This window comes from Drosophila tropicalis, unplaced genomic scaffold (genome assembly GCF_018151085.1).
Source record: "Drosophila tropicalis isolate 14030-0801.00 unplaced genomic scaffold, ASM1815108v1 contig_878, whole genome shotgun sequence".
NCBI classification, from domain to species: domain Eukaryota; kingdom Metazoa; phylum Arthropoda; class Insecta; order Diptera; family Drosophilidae; genus Drosophila; species Drosophila tropicalis.
Genome location: NW_027173374.1, coordinates 8552510 through 8569878, shown reverse-complemented (window position 1 = coordinate 8569878; position 17369 = coordinate 8552510). Strand labels below are relative to the sequence as shown.

General features: G+C 39.0%; 3 protein-coding genes across 3 annotated transcripts; 2 read left to right on the top strand and 1 right to left on the bottom strand.

Annotated features, from left to right (window-relative positions):
- Nucleotides 1-3943: 3943 nt before the first annotated feature.
- On the bottom strand, nt 3944-4711 carry LOC137585513 (hepatoma-derived growth factor-related protein 3). Its single transcript, XM_068301316.1, has 2 exons — nt 4691-4711; nt 3944-4632 (listed from the first exon to the last, which is right to left on the bottom strand). Exon 2 carries the CDS (start codon nt 4613-4615, stop codon nt 4022-4024), a length of 594 nt encoding a protein of 197 aa, XP_068157417.1. The 5' UTR covers nt 4616-4632; nt 4691-4711; the 3' UTR covers nt 3944-4021.
- Nucleotides 4712-6805: 2094 nt separating this feature from the next.
- Nucleotides 6806-8086, top strand: Art6 (Arginine methyltransferase 6). The gene is made up of 2 exons (XM_068301210.1): nt 6806-7304; nt 7357-8086. Exons 1-2 carry the CDS (start codon nt 6913-6915, stop codon nt 7997-7999), a joined length of 1035 nt encoding a protein of 344 aa, XP_068157311.1. The 5' UTR covers nt 6806-6912; the 3' UTR covers nt 8000-8086.
- A 4070-nt stretch (nt 8087-12156) lies between these two features.
- On the top strand, nt 12157-13168 carry Art9 (Arginine methyltransferase 9). The gene is made up of 2 exons (XM_068298895.1): nt 12157-12322; nt 12374-13168. The coding sequence occupies exons 1-2, from the start codon at nt 12182-12184 to the stop codon at nt 13166-13168; spliced, it is 936 nt and encodes a 311-aa protein (XP_068154996.1). The 5' UTR covers nt 12157-12181.
- The last annotated feature ends 4201 nt before the right edge of the window (nt 13169-17369 follow it).

The following is a 17369-nucleotide window of genomic DNA, read 5'->3' as shown; positions in this document are numbered from 1 at the left end:
TATTCATTAAAAATACATTTATTAGCAAGAAACTCGGAGTGTGCGTGTCCCTGTGCATGTGTGTGAGTGCGTGCCATCACACACACACAAAGGCCTTTCAGCTTGGCCTCATTTGAGAGGCATTAAAATGCAAAAGCGTGATTGTTCCTGGAAAAACTGCAGAACCATTTGATATGGCCTTCTCTCTGCCCCCTAAGTGGGTGTGGGCCTTCTTTGCCAGTTGGTGTACATATGCCGCTCTTTCATTTACTTGCATAGTTTCACAATTATCTCCCCTACTCTCTCTCTCCCTCTCTCTCACACTCTCTTTGTGTGTGTGTGTGTGCGTTTTAAATCACTTAATTAGAGGTATTTTTGCGATTTAATTGCCTTGAAGTTATTGTAAATTATGCAAATTGCATTAAAAGGTGTGTGTGTGCCGATTGATGGTTGTGTGTGGCAGAGGTAAGGTGTTGGCAGGAAATGTGATTTGTTGGCCAAGTGCGTGTCTTAAGTCTTTTGTTTTCTTATTGACAATAAAATCCTGCAAACCACATCGGAAGTAAAATACACATAAAACCAACTTAATAGTCCTATTGACCACCTTATAGAACCAATTGAAATATAAAGTAACTAAATTTAGCTTGACTATAATTTAAATAGGATAAAAAGGAATTAAGAAAGGATAGAAGGACTCTGAACTCATCTGAGAGTAAAGACACGTAAAGGAATTAGCCTCATGACTAGCCAAAGCAAATTAAAAGCCTTCTTAAATTTAGCTTATGAAACAAACTAACTTTTAATCACGCGTTAGAAAGAAATTAAGAAGATATCTTTCAGTTGGTGAACTAAATAAAATTAAATAAGGTGTTCTTTTTTGGTCTGTTTGTCCTTAATTACAAAACTACTGGAATGAAACTTGGTATTTAAGCCTTTTATTGCCTTTTCCAGTTTGACAATTCGTTGGACTCGACCACTAAGCATTTAGAAGCCATCGATCGAGGAGTCTCCTCTATTGAGAAATATAGAAAAATAATATTTAAGTAGGCTGAGTGAGACATTTCTAACAACAAATGCAAAAAGATTTGAAAACTTATTCAAAGAAGTTTATTTAAGGAATTAATGATGTTCAAATGTCTTTTACTGTCAAAGTTAGCTTCTTTATTGTCAAATGATGATGCAAGTCATTAAAAATATTATTATTAATTATTATTTCATCTCTTAATTGATTAAAAATTCAAAATTTTAGTGCAAATCTTTAACAATCCATCAAATTTTTATATAAATGGCCTAGTAATTCATTGATTGATTCATTTATTTACTTTGTTTTAATTTCTACTTTAAAATTAAGAGAGCGATGTATTAAGAGTTGAGAGTCCCAGTTATGAGCTGGCGAGGAGGACATTCAACTTCTTCCTAGTTTGTAGAACAAATTTTCGTTGTCTAAGATGCTAATATATTTCATACTGTATAAGTTAAAAGGTTTTTCAAAAAGTAATCAGCCTTAGGGCTCAATTTTTTGCGAGGAGTCGGTTTGAGCTTTTTTTGTATCGCCAAGTCTAATGGATTAGGATATTTAACACTCAACACATTTTTAGAGACTCGCTGGCGAGGCGGGTCCGTGCCTTTGGGCGTAATGGAGAATCCGTGATCTGTTGACCATTGGTCTGCTGGTCAGCTAATTGAACTTCTGCGGCACGTATTCACATTAAATGCTGTGAAATCAGCAAAAACAAAAAACGTTGGCAAAATCACATCTACCGCCCTAAAATAAAAAGCAAAAAATAAAATGCCTAGATAGTTTAGTTAAATGCTGTCGTAAAAAGAGCCAAAGGAAAAGCGGAGAAAAAAAAAAACGCCGGGAGAAATGAAGAAGCCAAAAAGCGCTTGCCATAAAACCAACAAGAAGCCCATAACCAATTCCCACCCTACTTTCCATGATGACCAAGCAGATTTAATTGGACAACAGCAGCGAGAAGAGGCGAGTAGCTGACGAGATGGCAGAGCGATGAGCTGAAGGATGTGGATGCTTCGATTAACAAATTATCGCCACCGCAGCAAATTAATCGTTTTTTTTTTCTGCAGTTAACTGCAATTGCTGGCATCTGCAGCAAGCTCATAAAATATTTGGGTTAACAAGAAGGATGCCGCAAATCAGATTCGCTAACTCGGCAATGAGATTTGCCTGGAAACCGCATCAATTTGTACTCCAACATCTTGCAGCAGCTGCATTACACCCAAACACACACACACACACACACACGCACACACACACACACAGAGTTCCAATTTGTGCAAGTGCAACATTAATAAGTACCAGCTTTCGATTCATCACAGATCCTTCAGCATCCTTCTTGACAGCTGTCTGTCTCTATCCGTGGCTTTTGCGGTTTTTGCATTTGGAACAGATTGTTAAGGAGTTTTTAGGCTTGACTTAACGCTGGCCCCGCTCCCCACTGACGAGAGACTTCGTCACCTTTAGCCTTGCAGTAAAATGTCAAATTAATGTTACAAACATGTCCAGCCAACAACTTTTGATGACATTTGACAATGTTGAGTGGAAATTCCTGCAGGTGATGCCCATTTCCCTGTAATTTGTTTGGCCGCACGTACGTGGACATGGAGCACTAGCAGGTCTCCTTCTTTCTCTCTGTCTTTTGTGCCTGCCCAGCATAAACAAAGCGCGCCAAGGGACCAGCAATTGTGGTGCTTGAGTGGTTGGAGAGGACAGAAGTCTGAGGACTGCCCAAGCCCGAGGTGTCAATGTGGGGGCAAGTCGCATATACAAACCTACATACATGTGTACGTGTGTGTGTTTTTCCTTTTCTATATATCCATACAAAAAATGTCTGCCCTAGAGCCATAAATCTACCAAAACACAAACTCACAGGTTCACCGGAAATTTGCCAAAGGAAATCAAATTAACAATTTGTTGGCTAATCTATCAGCCCCAGCCAAGATCGTGAGTGAGTGAGTCCATCGCGCAAATTGGCAGACACGACAAAGGGAGAAACCCACTTTTGCGGGACTGAGCAAGGTCTTTTTTTTTGCATTTTATCGAAACGACTTCATCAGTCGGTTGCGTCCGCGTAGCTGGAAACAAAGGCATTCTAATTAAAATTCCCAAGTGTCAAAATGTATATTTATTTCTCCTCCAGTTGGAAAAAAAATAACTGCATCAATCAAATTTTTGCACAACCAGCAATTAATTTTTGGCAGCAATCGGAGGAAGGAGGGCTGGGTCGGAGTGCTCAGTTAAAATAAAATTGCCGCATCGTTAACACCCCACAAAAAAAAGTGGAAAAGACGATTGGATTGGATTTGGTTTTTGAAATCGACTGGTAATCGGTGACTGATTGTCTAAATGAAAGCAAAGAAATCACACTGATCAACAAAGGATGTAACCCCATTGAAATGAACCCTTAAAGTAGAAAGTTCACATCGATAGTTTCCTTTTGTTTTGTAGTCCAGTGTAACTTATAATCATACATAACAATATGAGAGCCAATCAACCCCTCTTTGATTCAGAAACTACAATTGTAATGCCCATTGTCAAACATATCAAACTAGGTTTTGATGAAGTTCTTCCATTTCCAACTCACCCTTAAGGCAGACACTTATAATTGAGATCGTTCAGTTACATATATGCCATCAAATTCATTACCTTTCTGAGCTAACAATGGTGTAATAAAGTCATCATTTTACTATGTCAATTCTTATCAAAAACCTCCCTCAAATAAGAAAAAAGGTCTTTAGTAGAAATCTATTACAAGGGCATAGCCAGGATTCAAATGATGTTCAAACTGATTAACTTAAACATTTTGATCTAAAATAAAACATCGTCTTTGAACTTAAAAACAAAAATTTATAGAAATTTCATCTTAAATTATTGGGGAATTACATAATTATGTTTGATCTTATAAATTCAAAACATTTTTACCACTTGGTCCATGGTCACGTCCAACTTAATTCTTATTGTTTCTTGAATTTTCTTCTAGATAGTATATGACATAAGAATCAATCTTCAATCTCTGCAGTCATACTACATATTGCTATCCGAATCCGTTTGAGATTGATCTTCTTCCGTTTCTAAGTCATCGTCATCTTCGTCTACTTCTTCTTTTTCCGGTTCTGAGTCATCATCACCTTCGTCTTCTTCTTCTTCCTCTGGTTCTGAGTCATTATCATCTTCGTCTTCTTTTTCTTCTTCCGGTTCTGAGTCATCATCATGTTCGTCTTCTTCTTTCGCGGAGTCCGACAACGAAGAATCACTTAGCATACCGTAGACTAGGCCATCCGTGAAACTCAGGCCTTGGACTACCTTTAGCAGATTAAAATACTCGCTATCATTGTTGGGATCCTTAAAGGCCAACTCCACATCCCTCATGGCCACTCTAAATGTGGATTTACGCCCTACACGGCGGTTGATCAAGTTGCCCAGACTTTTTTGTGGCTTCGCATATGGGAAAATTTGTTTGCGATTAACTTTAGTTGTATTACAAGTTCCGTAGAAATAAATATGATAACGGCTGTTAACTTCGAGCACCCGAGCTGGCCAAGCCCGGTATCCATTGACTTTAGCAAAGACAAAGTCACCGACTTTAATTGGAGTTTTATGGATCTTCTTGCGTGGCATCTTCTTCTTGATATAAACTGCAAAGATTGGTAAATGTAATACCTTTTGTTTTGTGATTTATGCAAAAACTATTACCAATCAATAGTAAAAAATATAAATAAATCGTCTCCTTCTTGCTATTTGTGTAAAGAGTTTTCGTTCCCGGTATTTCCACATGATCGTAACAATTGCAGGGTTGGTTTGAAAGCTTTCCAGTATTGGGTAACGTGTTCAAATTTCAAACTTTTTCTTAATCAGATGACATGAACATATGTACATATGTATGCATGTAGAGAGTGGGTATGTATGTCAGAGTCAATAATCGTAAAAAACCAAATTCCATATGCAAAGCGTTAACGTATTTTTTGTTGTTGTTTTTTTTTATTTGCACTCGTGCGTACCAAGAGCACAGTGGGTGGGCATTGTATGCTCTGTACTCATTAGAAGAGAAGGGTATATTCAAGTCGACATATTAGATGTAATAGTAATAGGTATTAATTATTTATGCCGTCACAAATTACATACATATGTTCTAAATTTGAGTAAAAAGTCAGAGAAATTGAGTTATATTACCTGGCAAAGGGTATATTCTAAGTCGGTGCCATCTAACGTAACGTACGAGTTGACTGTTTAAATTTAAATTGATTTGTGCCAAAAGTTTTATGGTTTTTTAAAGCCACAAAAAGCAGAATAAATGGATTTCATTGTTCAACTAAACGAGCGTAAGAGAGATAGACTATGGCAGGAAAGACGGGTAGAGGCGATTGTGCGTGGGGGGAGGGTGGGGGGCCGTGTGTAGAGACAACCCGCACATTCATGGGCTAATTATGTGGTTCGACAAATATAGGAAATTAGCATAACATTTTTGCAACATTAAAATTTATACTTTATTACTTTGTGACTAAATTGATTAATGAGGCAATTTAATAGTTTTCGGCCTGCTTATGGCGAATGTTTCGTTTGATGACACTTCAAAATTATACAAAAAATTATGAGCATGTAAATAAATTTGTTAAAAATAATAATTTGTGTTGCTGCTTTTGCCACATGTTGCACAATTTGCTTACCTTTTTGGTTAGACACGGGCGGGCAGTGAAAGTGGCATAAAAAATGTTGGCCATAAAATTTTTAATATGTGCTCAGTCCTTTTTGTTTTTTGGGGCTGGGCAGATTAAATATTAAATTATGGCTTTTTACCATTCAGGTGTTTGGCGGCATAGTTCTGTGAGCACATATTTCGTTTCATATATTTATACCCTTGCAGAGGGTATTATAAAATTGGTCAGATGTTTGTAACGCACAGAAGGAGACGTTTCCGACCCCATAAAGTATATATATTCTTGATCAGCATGAGAAGCTAAGTCGATATAGCCATGTCCGTCTGTCCGTCGGTGCGTACGCGTTTTACTCAGCCATCTTAAGAGCTATCGGGATGAAATTTTTTTTGGGAGCTTTTTTTTTACCCGGGTGAGATAAAGTATGAAAATCTTTGGGATCGGACTACTATATCATATAGCTCTGGAACAAAAATTTTTGCAAAAATTGGAGTATCCCCATGAAATTTACCAATATAATAGAATTTGATATAAAATCTCAGATCCCAAAATTTGACCCTGATCGGATAAATAGAACACAAGTTACAGTCTATATAAATCGGTTCAATCGCTGCCGGCAGCTCTGCTTGCTGCCTACTACGTCACCATCTGTTAACAGAGCACATGCATACACACACAGACGCAACGCTACATAAACTGTATGTGTATGCGTGCGTTGCTTTGCTTAGGGAATGAGGGAAGAAGAAGAACAAATTGTACATAGTATGAAGAGTAAAATTGTTTTGTTTGTATATTAATGAATTGAGTTGCAGAAAAGAAATTTTGAACATGTGAAATTATTATTGTCAAGGACTGCAAGGGTATATAAACTTCGGCATAGCCGAATTTAACTTCTTTGATATTTTTTTTTATCGATTTCCATTAAGGAATGCTGCTTGTGATTAAAATTAAGCTTGTTTGATGCCGAATCAAAAGAATATGATGGTCAGGAAATTAAATTTATGGAATTTGTCTTCAGTTCTGACGCTTAAGTTTGATTACCGTTTTAATAGAGACTTGTACTACTTGAACCTAATATTAAACGTATAACCGTAGATACAGGCTAATATTGGCGACTGCTCGAGATTAGAATAGAACCGAATATCCGATACTGGGAAATACCCTAGCTCTGCTTCTTCTATCACCAAAAACAAAAACAAAATCTTTCCTTCAATTTAAGGGGAATATAAATTTGAGAGTTTCATTTCTATTGTAAGTAGCGACATGTCCTTGGATAAATCCGTTGAGGGAGAGGAGGATAAAAACTCTGATTATTTCGATGCGTTTGCCCGTCTAGAGATGCAGGAACTACTTCTCAAGGATTCAGTGCGAATGCTGGCATATCGCAAAGCCATTTGGAGCAACAAAAAGCTCTTCAAAGACAGGATTGTGATGGATGTGGGTTCTGGCACGGGAATACTAGCGCTATTTGCAGCCGAGGCAGGTGCCAGTAAGGTTATTGCCGTGGAATGTTCAGGTTTGGCGGATACGGTCAAAGAAGTGGTAAAGGCAAACAATAAAGAGAATATAGTGATGGTTGTCAAGGGAACAATTGAGGAAATGGAATTGCCCAAGGAGATCAAACAAGTGGACATCATATTGGCCGAGTGGATGGGGTAAGTGGCATATTTCATGAGATTACATTCAGCTATTTCATTTGTGTATTAGTCATGGACTCTATATGGGGTCCATGTTCCATTCCGTATTGCAGGCTCGTGATAAGTGGCTTAAACCTGGTGGCCACATTTTACCCAATTTGGCCAAGCTCTATGTGGCTGGAATAAGCGATCGTAACTATGCTGCTAATCTAAACTTCTGGAACAATGTGGAGGGTTTTGACATGAGCAGCATTAAGCGAACGGTGTCCCATGAAGCTGTGGTGGACTGTGTGACCATACAGCAACTGATGACCGAGGAGTGTCATGTCCACACTCAGGACATGAATACGGCAAGGAATGAAACGCTTAATTTTCATTCCAACTTGCGCCTGAAAGTGCTGAAAACTGGTGTTATTCATGCCATAGTTGTCTACTTTGATGTATCGTTTCTGCTTAGTGAGATGACCGAGTCTACTTCGGGTTTCTCCACATCGCCAAGAGCTCCGTGGACCCATTGGGAACAGACCCTATTGCATCTGGATAAGCCACTGCATGTGGCAAGTAAAGAGATAGTCACTGGTGTTTTTGGTGTAGTGCCCAACGCTAATGATCCACATGGACAGAATTTCGAGTTGGCCATTAATTTTAAGGGATCTCTGGGCACAATGGAAAGCTTTAAGATCTTTAGCAACAATCAAAATCCCTTGCCATAAATGGAAAATCGTAAAAATTCTGCCATTAAAATAAAGTCAAACTTAGAAAGTGGACCAAAGCGCCAAATGGTCGGAGGGTGAAAGAGAGAGAGGGTCCGTCCATTAATGTAAAATGTGAAAATGTCTCTGTCTAATTAATTGATAGGCCCATATAAATTTGTGAAAGCCAACGCCAATAGGTTCCACAATGATCACCTTTTATGCGTTTATAACTCTATTTACCATCGATCTGGAGATTTTCCCCCGCCCCCGCCTCCACCACGAATCTTTTAGTAGACGTCTTCTCCGCCGTTGTTGTTAGTTGTCTTCTTTTCTGTGTTTTTTTTTTTTTTTTTTTTGTTTTGTGTTTGTGCATGGCTGTCTTTTGTTAATGGGTGTTTTTAAAAAGCCATAAAATTGCTTTATACGCGCATGAAATTAATATGCTTACCATTATTGGACATGATTATAAAATATTGCTTATCTAGCTCACATAAAAGCACCACAAATGAGACGAGGCCAAAACCAAACAGCGAGTTTTGGTCAACACTTGTTCTTCTGCGCACCCTGCGGCGATCTTGGCTAACAATGGACCAGAGGCAAGAGCCCGAGAGCCGTTTGCTTCGCCCTCACTCTATCATCTCAAACATTTCAATTTGTATAATGACACGCCAAGTCCAAGTCGAAATCGAAATCAGTTTCTGTTTTGGGTATCAAATTGCCACGACCACAATGCCACGGAGGGGCATTTGTCATGATGAGCTCGTTTCTATAAATTAAAGGCTCGTTAGACAGCCCCTGAACGCGGGCCCATATATCCTTGTTCCTACCGATAAGGCATTGAAATGAATTGCCTCTTATCCGAAAGGCTGTGTCCTCTCATTGGCTCATAACTAATTGTTGTCGCTTTGGGTGATAGAGATAAAGTGACAACACAAATAAATACTGTGGGAACAATGATAAGAGCAGGTTCTAGTACTAACTTTGGGCGTGGTAGATGATTTAAAAGTTACATGGACTATCTGGAATATACTTTTGGAAAGTATGAGTTCAAATCAATAAACTGCGTAAATAAATGGGCCAATGCATATATTTTCGTTTATATCTTTAAAGTTTGCAGTAAGTATTTGTACTCTTTTAAGTTTTCCAAAAAGCCAAAGATTAATTTTGAATTTTATGTCCGTTCATTTGTATCAGTGCTGTCACTTCTAGCGCGTTTTAGCGGTTTTCAGCTAATTTGAACCCACCCACCTGATCGGTGTTAGTTCTAGAGTCTGGCAACACTGTCCTTGCTTTTTTTATTGTGGCACGCGTCGCTTTTGTCTGCAAATTGTCTTTTAATTTTCTTTTTGCTGTGTTAATAAAGTTAATTGTGTGCAAACAAATTAGATCGACATTAAATTAATGCAATTGGTGTTTAAATTGTGCTAATCGTCTTCAGTTGTAAGATGAAAAATGTATTTTTCGCGATGAAGAGATGGTAAAATTTAGATGGGGCTCCGCTGGCCAGTTTTTCGCCAAAGAAGGCTTACAAAGGATAGTTTGTGTCTCAGTTTGTATGCATTTATGACGTCAGCATGTGAGTTTCTGTTTTTGATGTGATCGAAGTGAAATGCATTTATAACTGTTTATAATACTATTGTGTATAATTGTGTGTTTTAAAAAAGGTAAGAGACATTCATTACACTCCTGGAAGAGTAAGAGAAACAAAAAGAGAGAGAAATAATAAAATCTAAAATTACAAGTTAAGGTAAGTAAATTACATTTCAAAATATTTAAATAAAAAAAAACACATACTATTACTAATTTTTAGATTGATTATGTGAACGAGTCACTGGCAAAGTTGATTTGGGTTTTTCCAGTGCTAAGTATTTTGCGCATAAAAATTTGAAATTTGCAATTTGGGTCAAATGTGTGGGCGGGTAATGCCTTCTTAATGAACTTTCGCATTATTGGTCATTTGTATTTGCACGCACACACATACACACACGCACCCTCCTTTACCTGTCTGTTTCGGTTTTAATTTTTGCTCACGTTCAGCGTATTATGCGCAAATTGGCTTTTTAAATTGTCGACTTGTTTAAGCTAAATGCAGCTCTACACTTTATGGCCATGTATCGTGCTGCATTTTAAACCCAAATGTCAGAATTCTGCAAGAACTAAGGAAACCACTACTATTGCCCCAGCCCTTCTCTTCACCCTTAAAGTCAATTATAAATTATTTTAATTTAATACAAACATGGTCTATAAAAATTGTAAAATTGCATTATTAAGCTAGCGTAATTACAACTATATTTAATATGCAAATAAGTATTTGTAGGTTGCACACCTTATTAAATATGTTCACATAAATTAAATTCGCAAAAGGGACTTAACAAGTTCTATGAATTGTAGAGGGAATTAACTCAAGTTCTGGCAAATGTGATAGCATCTCCCTCTCTGTATATACTCATATAGTAAATTAATATATTCCAAAGTTGAGTTTATCTATGTAGACACGTCCGCTTGTTTGTTTGTCCCTTCATTTTTGAAATATGTTAGTAAATTTTTGCGCTTGAATCAAAAGAGAGAAAGATACATTCTTTGATTAATTGCATGAGAAATATGTATGTTTCATTTACTGAACTTTACCCATACACATACACACACAGTCACAGTCACAGACAGGCAGCCTTACAGTCAGATATTTGTGCATATAATTTTCAGATGGAGGGTCCCACTCACTCAATCTGACTGTCAACGTGCCTCTATGGTGCTCAGAATTCAATTAGAAAATACAATTTACGATCCAACAGAGACATAACACTAATACCAGCAGCTTGGACGTGGATAGGATAGAGGAACAGAGCGCGGAAAGCACATTAAGCAAACAAGCCGAAGGCGGCACGGGGGCATAAGCTACGCATGTAATTTGTAAGTAATTTTTTCAACTATCAACGACCCAGACCCAGGCCTAGAAAACAACCACAACGACGATGACTACGGAGACGGTAATGTTGGCCACGCACTTAACCAGCCCCGAAATGCATACGCATTGCTAGAGAGGATTGGCATGTGGGCTGGAGTAACTAGAGGATAGGAGGGGGGGCATAGTTACCAGGCGCAAGCCAAGGCGCGTTAAGTTGGAAAAAAATTAAGTAACGAAAGCATTTGAATGGGAAACTGAATGAGAATGGGATTGGGGGAATGGTCATGGCACAGGCAGGCATAAATTATGAATCATTTGAACGCTTCCTTATGACACCAAGTAGCCTAGGCTTTTCTCTTCGACTTCAATCGAGGCTTTTGGATTTGATGATGCATATGCACAACCACGAGACAGACAGACAGGTGGTGCTAGTGTCGGCGGGAAACAGGCGAGGTTCTGTTAATGTTTTCCATGGCGACTAACAAGTATTTATGTTACTTGTTACCACTTCAGACTATCTATCCGCTTTCGTTTGTGCTTGGGCTGTTGATTTGATTAGGCTTCATTGCCTGGAAATGGTCAAGATCATTAAAAACGCTAATACCTACGTTATATTTAGCTAAATGCTAATTGTAATGCCTGTTCGCTCTATGGCTGTCAATTTTGCTCGAATAGAGTTGTTGCTTTCCCCCTTCTCCCGCCGCCCAATTGGGTTTGGAGAAGTGAGACGTTGAAATTTACCTGGAATTGGGGCATCCAGAAGGTGTGGTTGGCAATTTAAATGATAGTTGGTCATGCCATGCATTCAAAACAATCAAAACTAGCTAAAGTGATATTAAGATTCAAGTTTGATTTAATTACAATTAACAGGAAACTGGTTTACATATGATCAGCCATAACTGTTCAGGTCAATTTACTTAATTTGAGTATATAATCGCTATGGTATGTATATGTTTTTAACTAAACAAGGAAAGAAAGTCAATTTACCGGGTGATTGTTTCACCAAAAATCAGTTACTAAAATCAGTCTTTGTTATTGTATTTCCAACAGTTTAAGGGGCGCAAATATAGAGCTTAACGAATAGGATATCTTCACTGTTGGATTCCCAGATAGCTGAGAACTTCAAAAGCAATGTTTCGTTTTAATTGAGATTGATATTTTTAGTCGTTACTGATTGTCGATAATTTAAAACCAATATCGATAAGTCCCACTAAACCGATGTTTTAAGCAAAGCAATCAATGTTAAAATTAAAAGCAGACAGCAATAAAGTTTAGTAAGTTGAAAAAAACAAAAAATGAAAATCGACTCTGACATGGAAAGTGACTTGAATTGCAATAGAGATATGAATATATCCAATGCCATTTTAAATGATCCGATTTCTTGCAAGGCCTATCACGAACTCTTTCAAACCCATAATGATTTGTTTAAAGATAAGGTAAGCAGAGGCTGACATAAGGAAGTCCATATTAATTTAGTTCGTACACAGATTGTCTTGGATGTGGGCTGTCGCAGTGGAATGCTTAGCCTGATGGCCGTGGAGGTGGGCGCCATCAAAGTAATCGCTACTGGTAATATGGAAAGTGCGGATTTCGTTGAAAAGGCATTGAGTGGCAGTGAGAAGAAGGATATATTTGAGTCGATCAAGGGCTCCATAGAGCAGATTCGTTTGCCATATGGACTGAAAAAAGTCGATATCATTGTATCCGAATGGATGGGACATGCCATTTTTACAGAGTCACTCTATCGTGATGTAATCTATGCTCGGGACAAATGGTTGGATAAGGGCGGTCTTATTATACCCAATGTTGCAACACTTTTCATGGCCGGCATGACTAAAAATGTCCCAAAAAATACTCAAGAAGATGAAGAAGACACCGAGGACGAAATGTTATTGGAAGATTATGTAACGCCTGACCAGCTTATGACACATCGTTTTCGATTGAAAATTATAAATCTTAGTGTGGCCATTAAAGAGGATGAGTATTTCCAAAGTCCGTTTGGATTAAACGCTCTTCGAGATGGAGAAATTCAAGGACTTGTGCTTCATTTCGATGTGGCCTTTGCTCATAATAACATAAGGATGCCACTGTTTTCCATAGGACCAAGGAAACCCAAAACTTATTTGAAGCAAACTTTAATCTATCTCGAGGACAACTTGATGGTTCAGAAACATGAGATGATCGAAGGTTATATTGCGATGTTCGCCAATAAATCGGCAGTGCGCGGAGTAGAGTTTGTTCTGGGCATGAAAACGATAAACGACGAGGAACTGTCCGAGTAGGGGTTAAAGTCAAAATAAAGAAGGACATGTGCATGGCTGATGCTGATGTATTCATGGATATATTGTGTTTTGTGAGATGTTCGAATGATGTTCTGTTCGCTTGAAAAGCCAACACGTCGCATCAGACGAACATAAAATTTATGGCCATGCTGCATCAATTAGGGCGACTCTGATCCCAAAGACGACTGCCTACTGCCAAAGACAATGCAGAGATCGGTGGTTGTTGCTTCCTTTTTTTCTGTTGTTGACCTGATCGGTGTTTAGCTTTGACGTTGCTACAACGATTTAAAATGATGTCGCATAATTCACTGATCGAGGATCGAGCGAATCGAAAGTCAATGATCGTTCTGTTTTGCCAGACTGTGCGTCGTGATCTCTCTCTGCCTATAGGTCTGGTCTGGGTCTTGGTTTGGCTTTGATTTCGCCAACAGTTACAGTTAAGTTCTTTTGTTCTGATCTCATAACTGAGACCAGTTGATCTGGGCTTTTGTTCGTCTGCGTGTAGAGAGATCGCTCACATGTTTAAGTGACATTTCGTCTGCGGATGTTGTCCTCGACTTGGGCCCTTGATGGATTAGCATCGTTTTGCCTTGAAGATAATGTGTCGTCTGCAATGATTTTGGTTGACATGTTGCCTGCCTCATTTTTGCTGTCCTGTCTCCAACCTGAACCTGAACCTGGGGACCTTTCTTGGAAATAATTATGCTACTTTTGTGCAAAAATAACAGCATTTTTGTACAAATTGCATAAAAATTTAAATTGCCCCACCGTGTTTTTTTTTTCATCGTTGCGCGCGGCAAACTCTGAAAATTGCTTAATAATGAAATACCAATGGATTAAGCGTAATTTGTGCGGCATGCGGCTCAATTCTCATCTTTATCTTCTGAGTTTTCTTTTTTGTTTGCCCAAGTCCAAGAAAACAATTGTGCAGCTTTTTTTAGTTGCTTCGATTTGCTTGAAAATTTATTTTACACCTAAAGAACTCAAGGCGCAAAAAATGTTAACATTATAACTGGCTCTTTCTCACGCAGCCAGGACTAGGGTCGTCTCTCTCCCTCTGGGGCCTGGCAGCGTTTTCATTAAATTCGCTTAATAGCGCAATATAATTTAAACAAGTAGTAACATAAAATAAAACTTACAGCCACGCATCGAAAGGCATAAAGACGGAGAGAGAAGCAAATGATTTCGAACCTCGAAGTGACTTGGATGCGAAGTTCTTCTTCGGGTTTTCTGCCCCAGAAGTCAATGCAGACGGCAACTGGGTCCGGTTTGAGGTTTTGGAGTCTCTCATTCCTTTTGGTTTTTAGTTCGTTCGCCAGTTATGGGCGCATGGGCGAGTCCGTTCGAGACTCGCTAGTGCAATAAGTTGGCTTAACGAGGGTTTAATTTATGATTTGTTATGTTTCCGGTTCATGTTCTTGTTGTTGCTGCGAAAAAATATTATTGGCCATAAAGCCAAGGTGTGGATTATAGTTGTGGGGGCTTTTGGGTGTTTTGCCATAGAAATGTTCCGTTAAGGGCATCTACTTGGGTATCAAATTATTGAGGCCATAATTAAAACTTGATTTAATCCGCAATGGCGCAAATCCCCCTTTCTAAAAAACTGCTCTTTAATTATTTAATTTAGATTTAAGCTAAACTCTTAACTCATTTGCTGCCTATTTGAACTTATTTTTCCTTCGTAGTAGGACACTTTGGCTGTGCCACTAATAATCCCTAATCCGTTTCACGCTCATCATCATTGGCAAAGACCATAAGAAGCCAACCCATCGAAGTGTATTCCCAACGACTTGGCGTCGCATTGCGTTGAAAATCGATTTGTTTTGGGTTGCGCCTGCGCAAACAACGCCAGCCTCATGGATAAGAACGGATAAGAAAATAAGCAAAGACAAGCCAGGGACACCAAAACTAAAACCAAAAAAAAAAAGCCCCTAAAGGAAGCGAAATGGTGCAAGCCAACGCCAACGAGTATCTGGTGGAACATAAATTACGCGACTAACAAGCAGCGCCCCAAGAGCTAAAAAAAGAGCGAAAAAAAGTTAAACTTGGGAACAGAACTTGGGACCATGGGCAACAATCCTGGGACACAGGGCCCAAGTCCAAACCAAAGTGAGTTGCACAAAATTATAAATGAAAGCGGGTGTTGGATGCTGGTCCACGTCTACATCCTCGGCCACAACCACATTGAGTCGACATCGTCGTCGTCCATCCACATCCATATCCACGTAGCACGATTAGGTGCAGCAATTTGGTTTTGGCTGCCTGTGATTGAGACTGAGGCAGTGCTCGAAACGAAGTTAAAAATCAAATTAGCGAATGTGTTGAAAATTAAAAACAAATTCACGGATAAATTGCATCTGCCAGATACGCAATTATTATGAAGGCTGAAGCAGACATGGCTGCTGCTGCTACAGAAAAGGAGGGGAGAATGGGGGCTTATGGGGCTGACTTATGGACTGCTGTTCTGGTTACGTTGGGGAGAGATCTCTTTCTCTCTTTCTCGGTCTCGTTTCTGTTTGTGTGTGCTGGTTGCTTGGTTGCCCTCGAGGTGTTGCAATTTGACGTTTTTTACGCGAGTTCTTTTTTTTATTCCATGAAATCCGTTTTGAGGATGCAGCAGCCTCACGCAGTGCAAATACTTGATCCTAAATGGTTTGTTCCCTTTTTGTTTCGCTTGTGGTTTTTTCTTCTCTTTGGGTTGACCTTTTTTTTGTTGCTTTTGGTGCAAAAAACATGTCGAATTAACACGCCGAGAAGGCAGCTGGGATGGAGTGGAATGGACCTGCAACTTTGGATGATGAGACTAAGCTTTGTGTATATTTAAATGTTGGCAAATTAGCTGAAATTTCTTTTGCAATTTGCATTTGACCAATATGTGTGTGTGTGTTTGTTTGAATGTGCGAGTGTGAGACATATAATTACAGTTGATTTTTGTTGCCCTGTCGTCCCTAAAGAAAACCAGCAAAGATCTTTCTCAGCTGGCGCCGAGTCTGCCAACGACTGGCAAATAAATCGCGCTGCTGTTGAACATTTTTTTCGCTTTGCCTTAAGGGGAAGTGGAGTGCTCGCTCGCAGAATGGCACTGTTCCACAGTCTACAACAGTTCAAGTCTGAAGTCTGCCACGCCTTTAGTTGTCCTGCGTTTTTTTGTTGGCAACTTCTCAAGTAAGCACACACAGAGAACGGATGGAGACTAAAACCGAGGTTGAGGTTCACTTTTGAGGCTGAGGCCGTTAAAAAAAGGGCGCAAATTTTATGAGCGCATCGTTTAACAAATGAATTTACAACCGTGCAACGCCCAAATGTCTGGCGTTCAAATTCAAATTCCTTTTTGCAAAAAAAAAAATCAAAAAAAAGAAAGAAGTTCAGGAAACTTGGCACAGAGCATGACTTACGTGGCACACGGAGGCGTATGCGTTATCTAATAAAAACACACACACACAAACCATTCGCAAGAGACCAAGCAAAATATGTTTGGCATTTGGCCAAAATGAAATACCTATAGACATACCTACTTATACAGGGCATATTCCCTATGACTAACTAAGGATGGTTTATAAGTAGACCAGCTAAGCGATATGCTTTGGGTATTTAGCAATTGTTGTTCGGTCCTGTTTTTCTTCTTTTTCGTACTCCTTTTTGGCCACGTTACATTAACGCTTTCATTAGCCCAGTTCCTTGCTACGCCAAGGAGACGCCCCATTTATTGCGTTTCCATTTTTGGGCGCTCATAAATCGAAATTCATTGCCAATTGCCAACGCGTTGCTGCACTCGTTAAGTGCAGTTTAATGAGCTCCTCGCAAAACTGAGCGGCGGCGACTCTACACTTTTTTTTTTGGGAAGCAATTCTGCCAAAGTGCGTGCCTGCCAAAGGGTAAAGTCCGGTTTTTGTCTCTGTTTTTTTTTTTTTTTTTTTGTATCGGGTAATTTCATTTGGGCTGTCAATAAGTTTTTATGGATTTCAATAGGTTGGTTGGTCCAAGTTGCTCTGCAATTACCGACACGATTGCAAATTACCGGCACAAAGAAGTTGGTAATTGCTGAATTTATGATCAGCATATAAGGTTTCCATCCATGTTTCATATATGTATGTACATATAGCCGACAAATTTAGAGAAGACAACTCTGTTTTAGTACACTTCAAGCAGTTCCTTCTTTCTATCATAACCGGCTTAACTCACCAGGTACCCTGGTTTATGA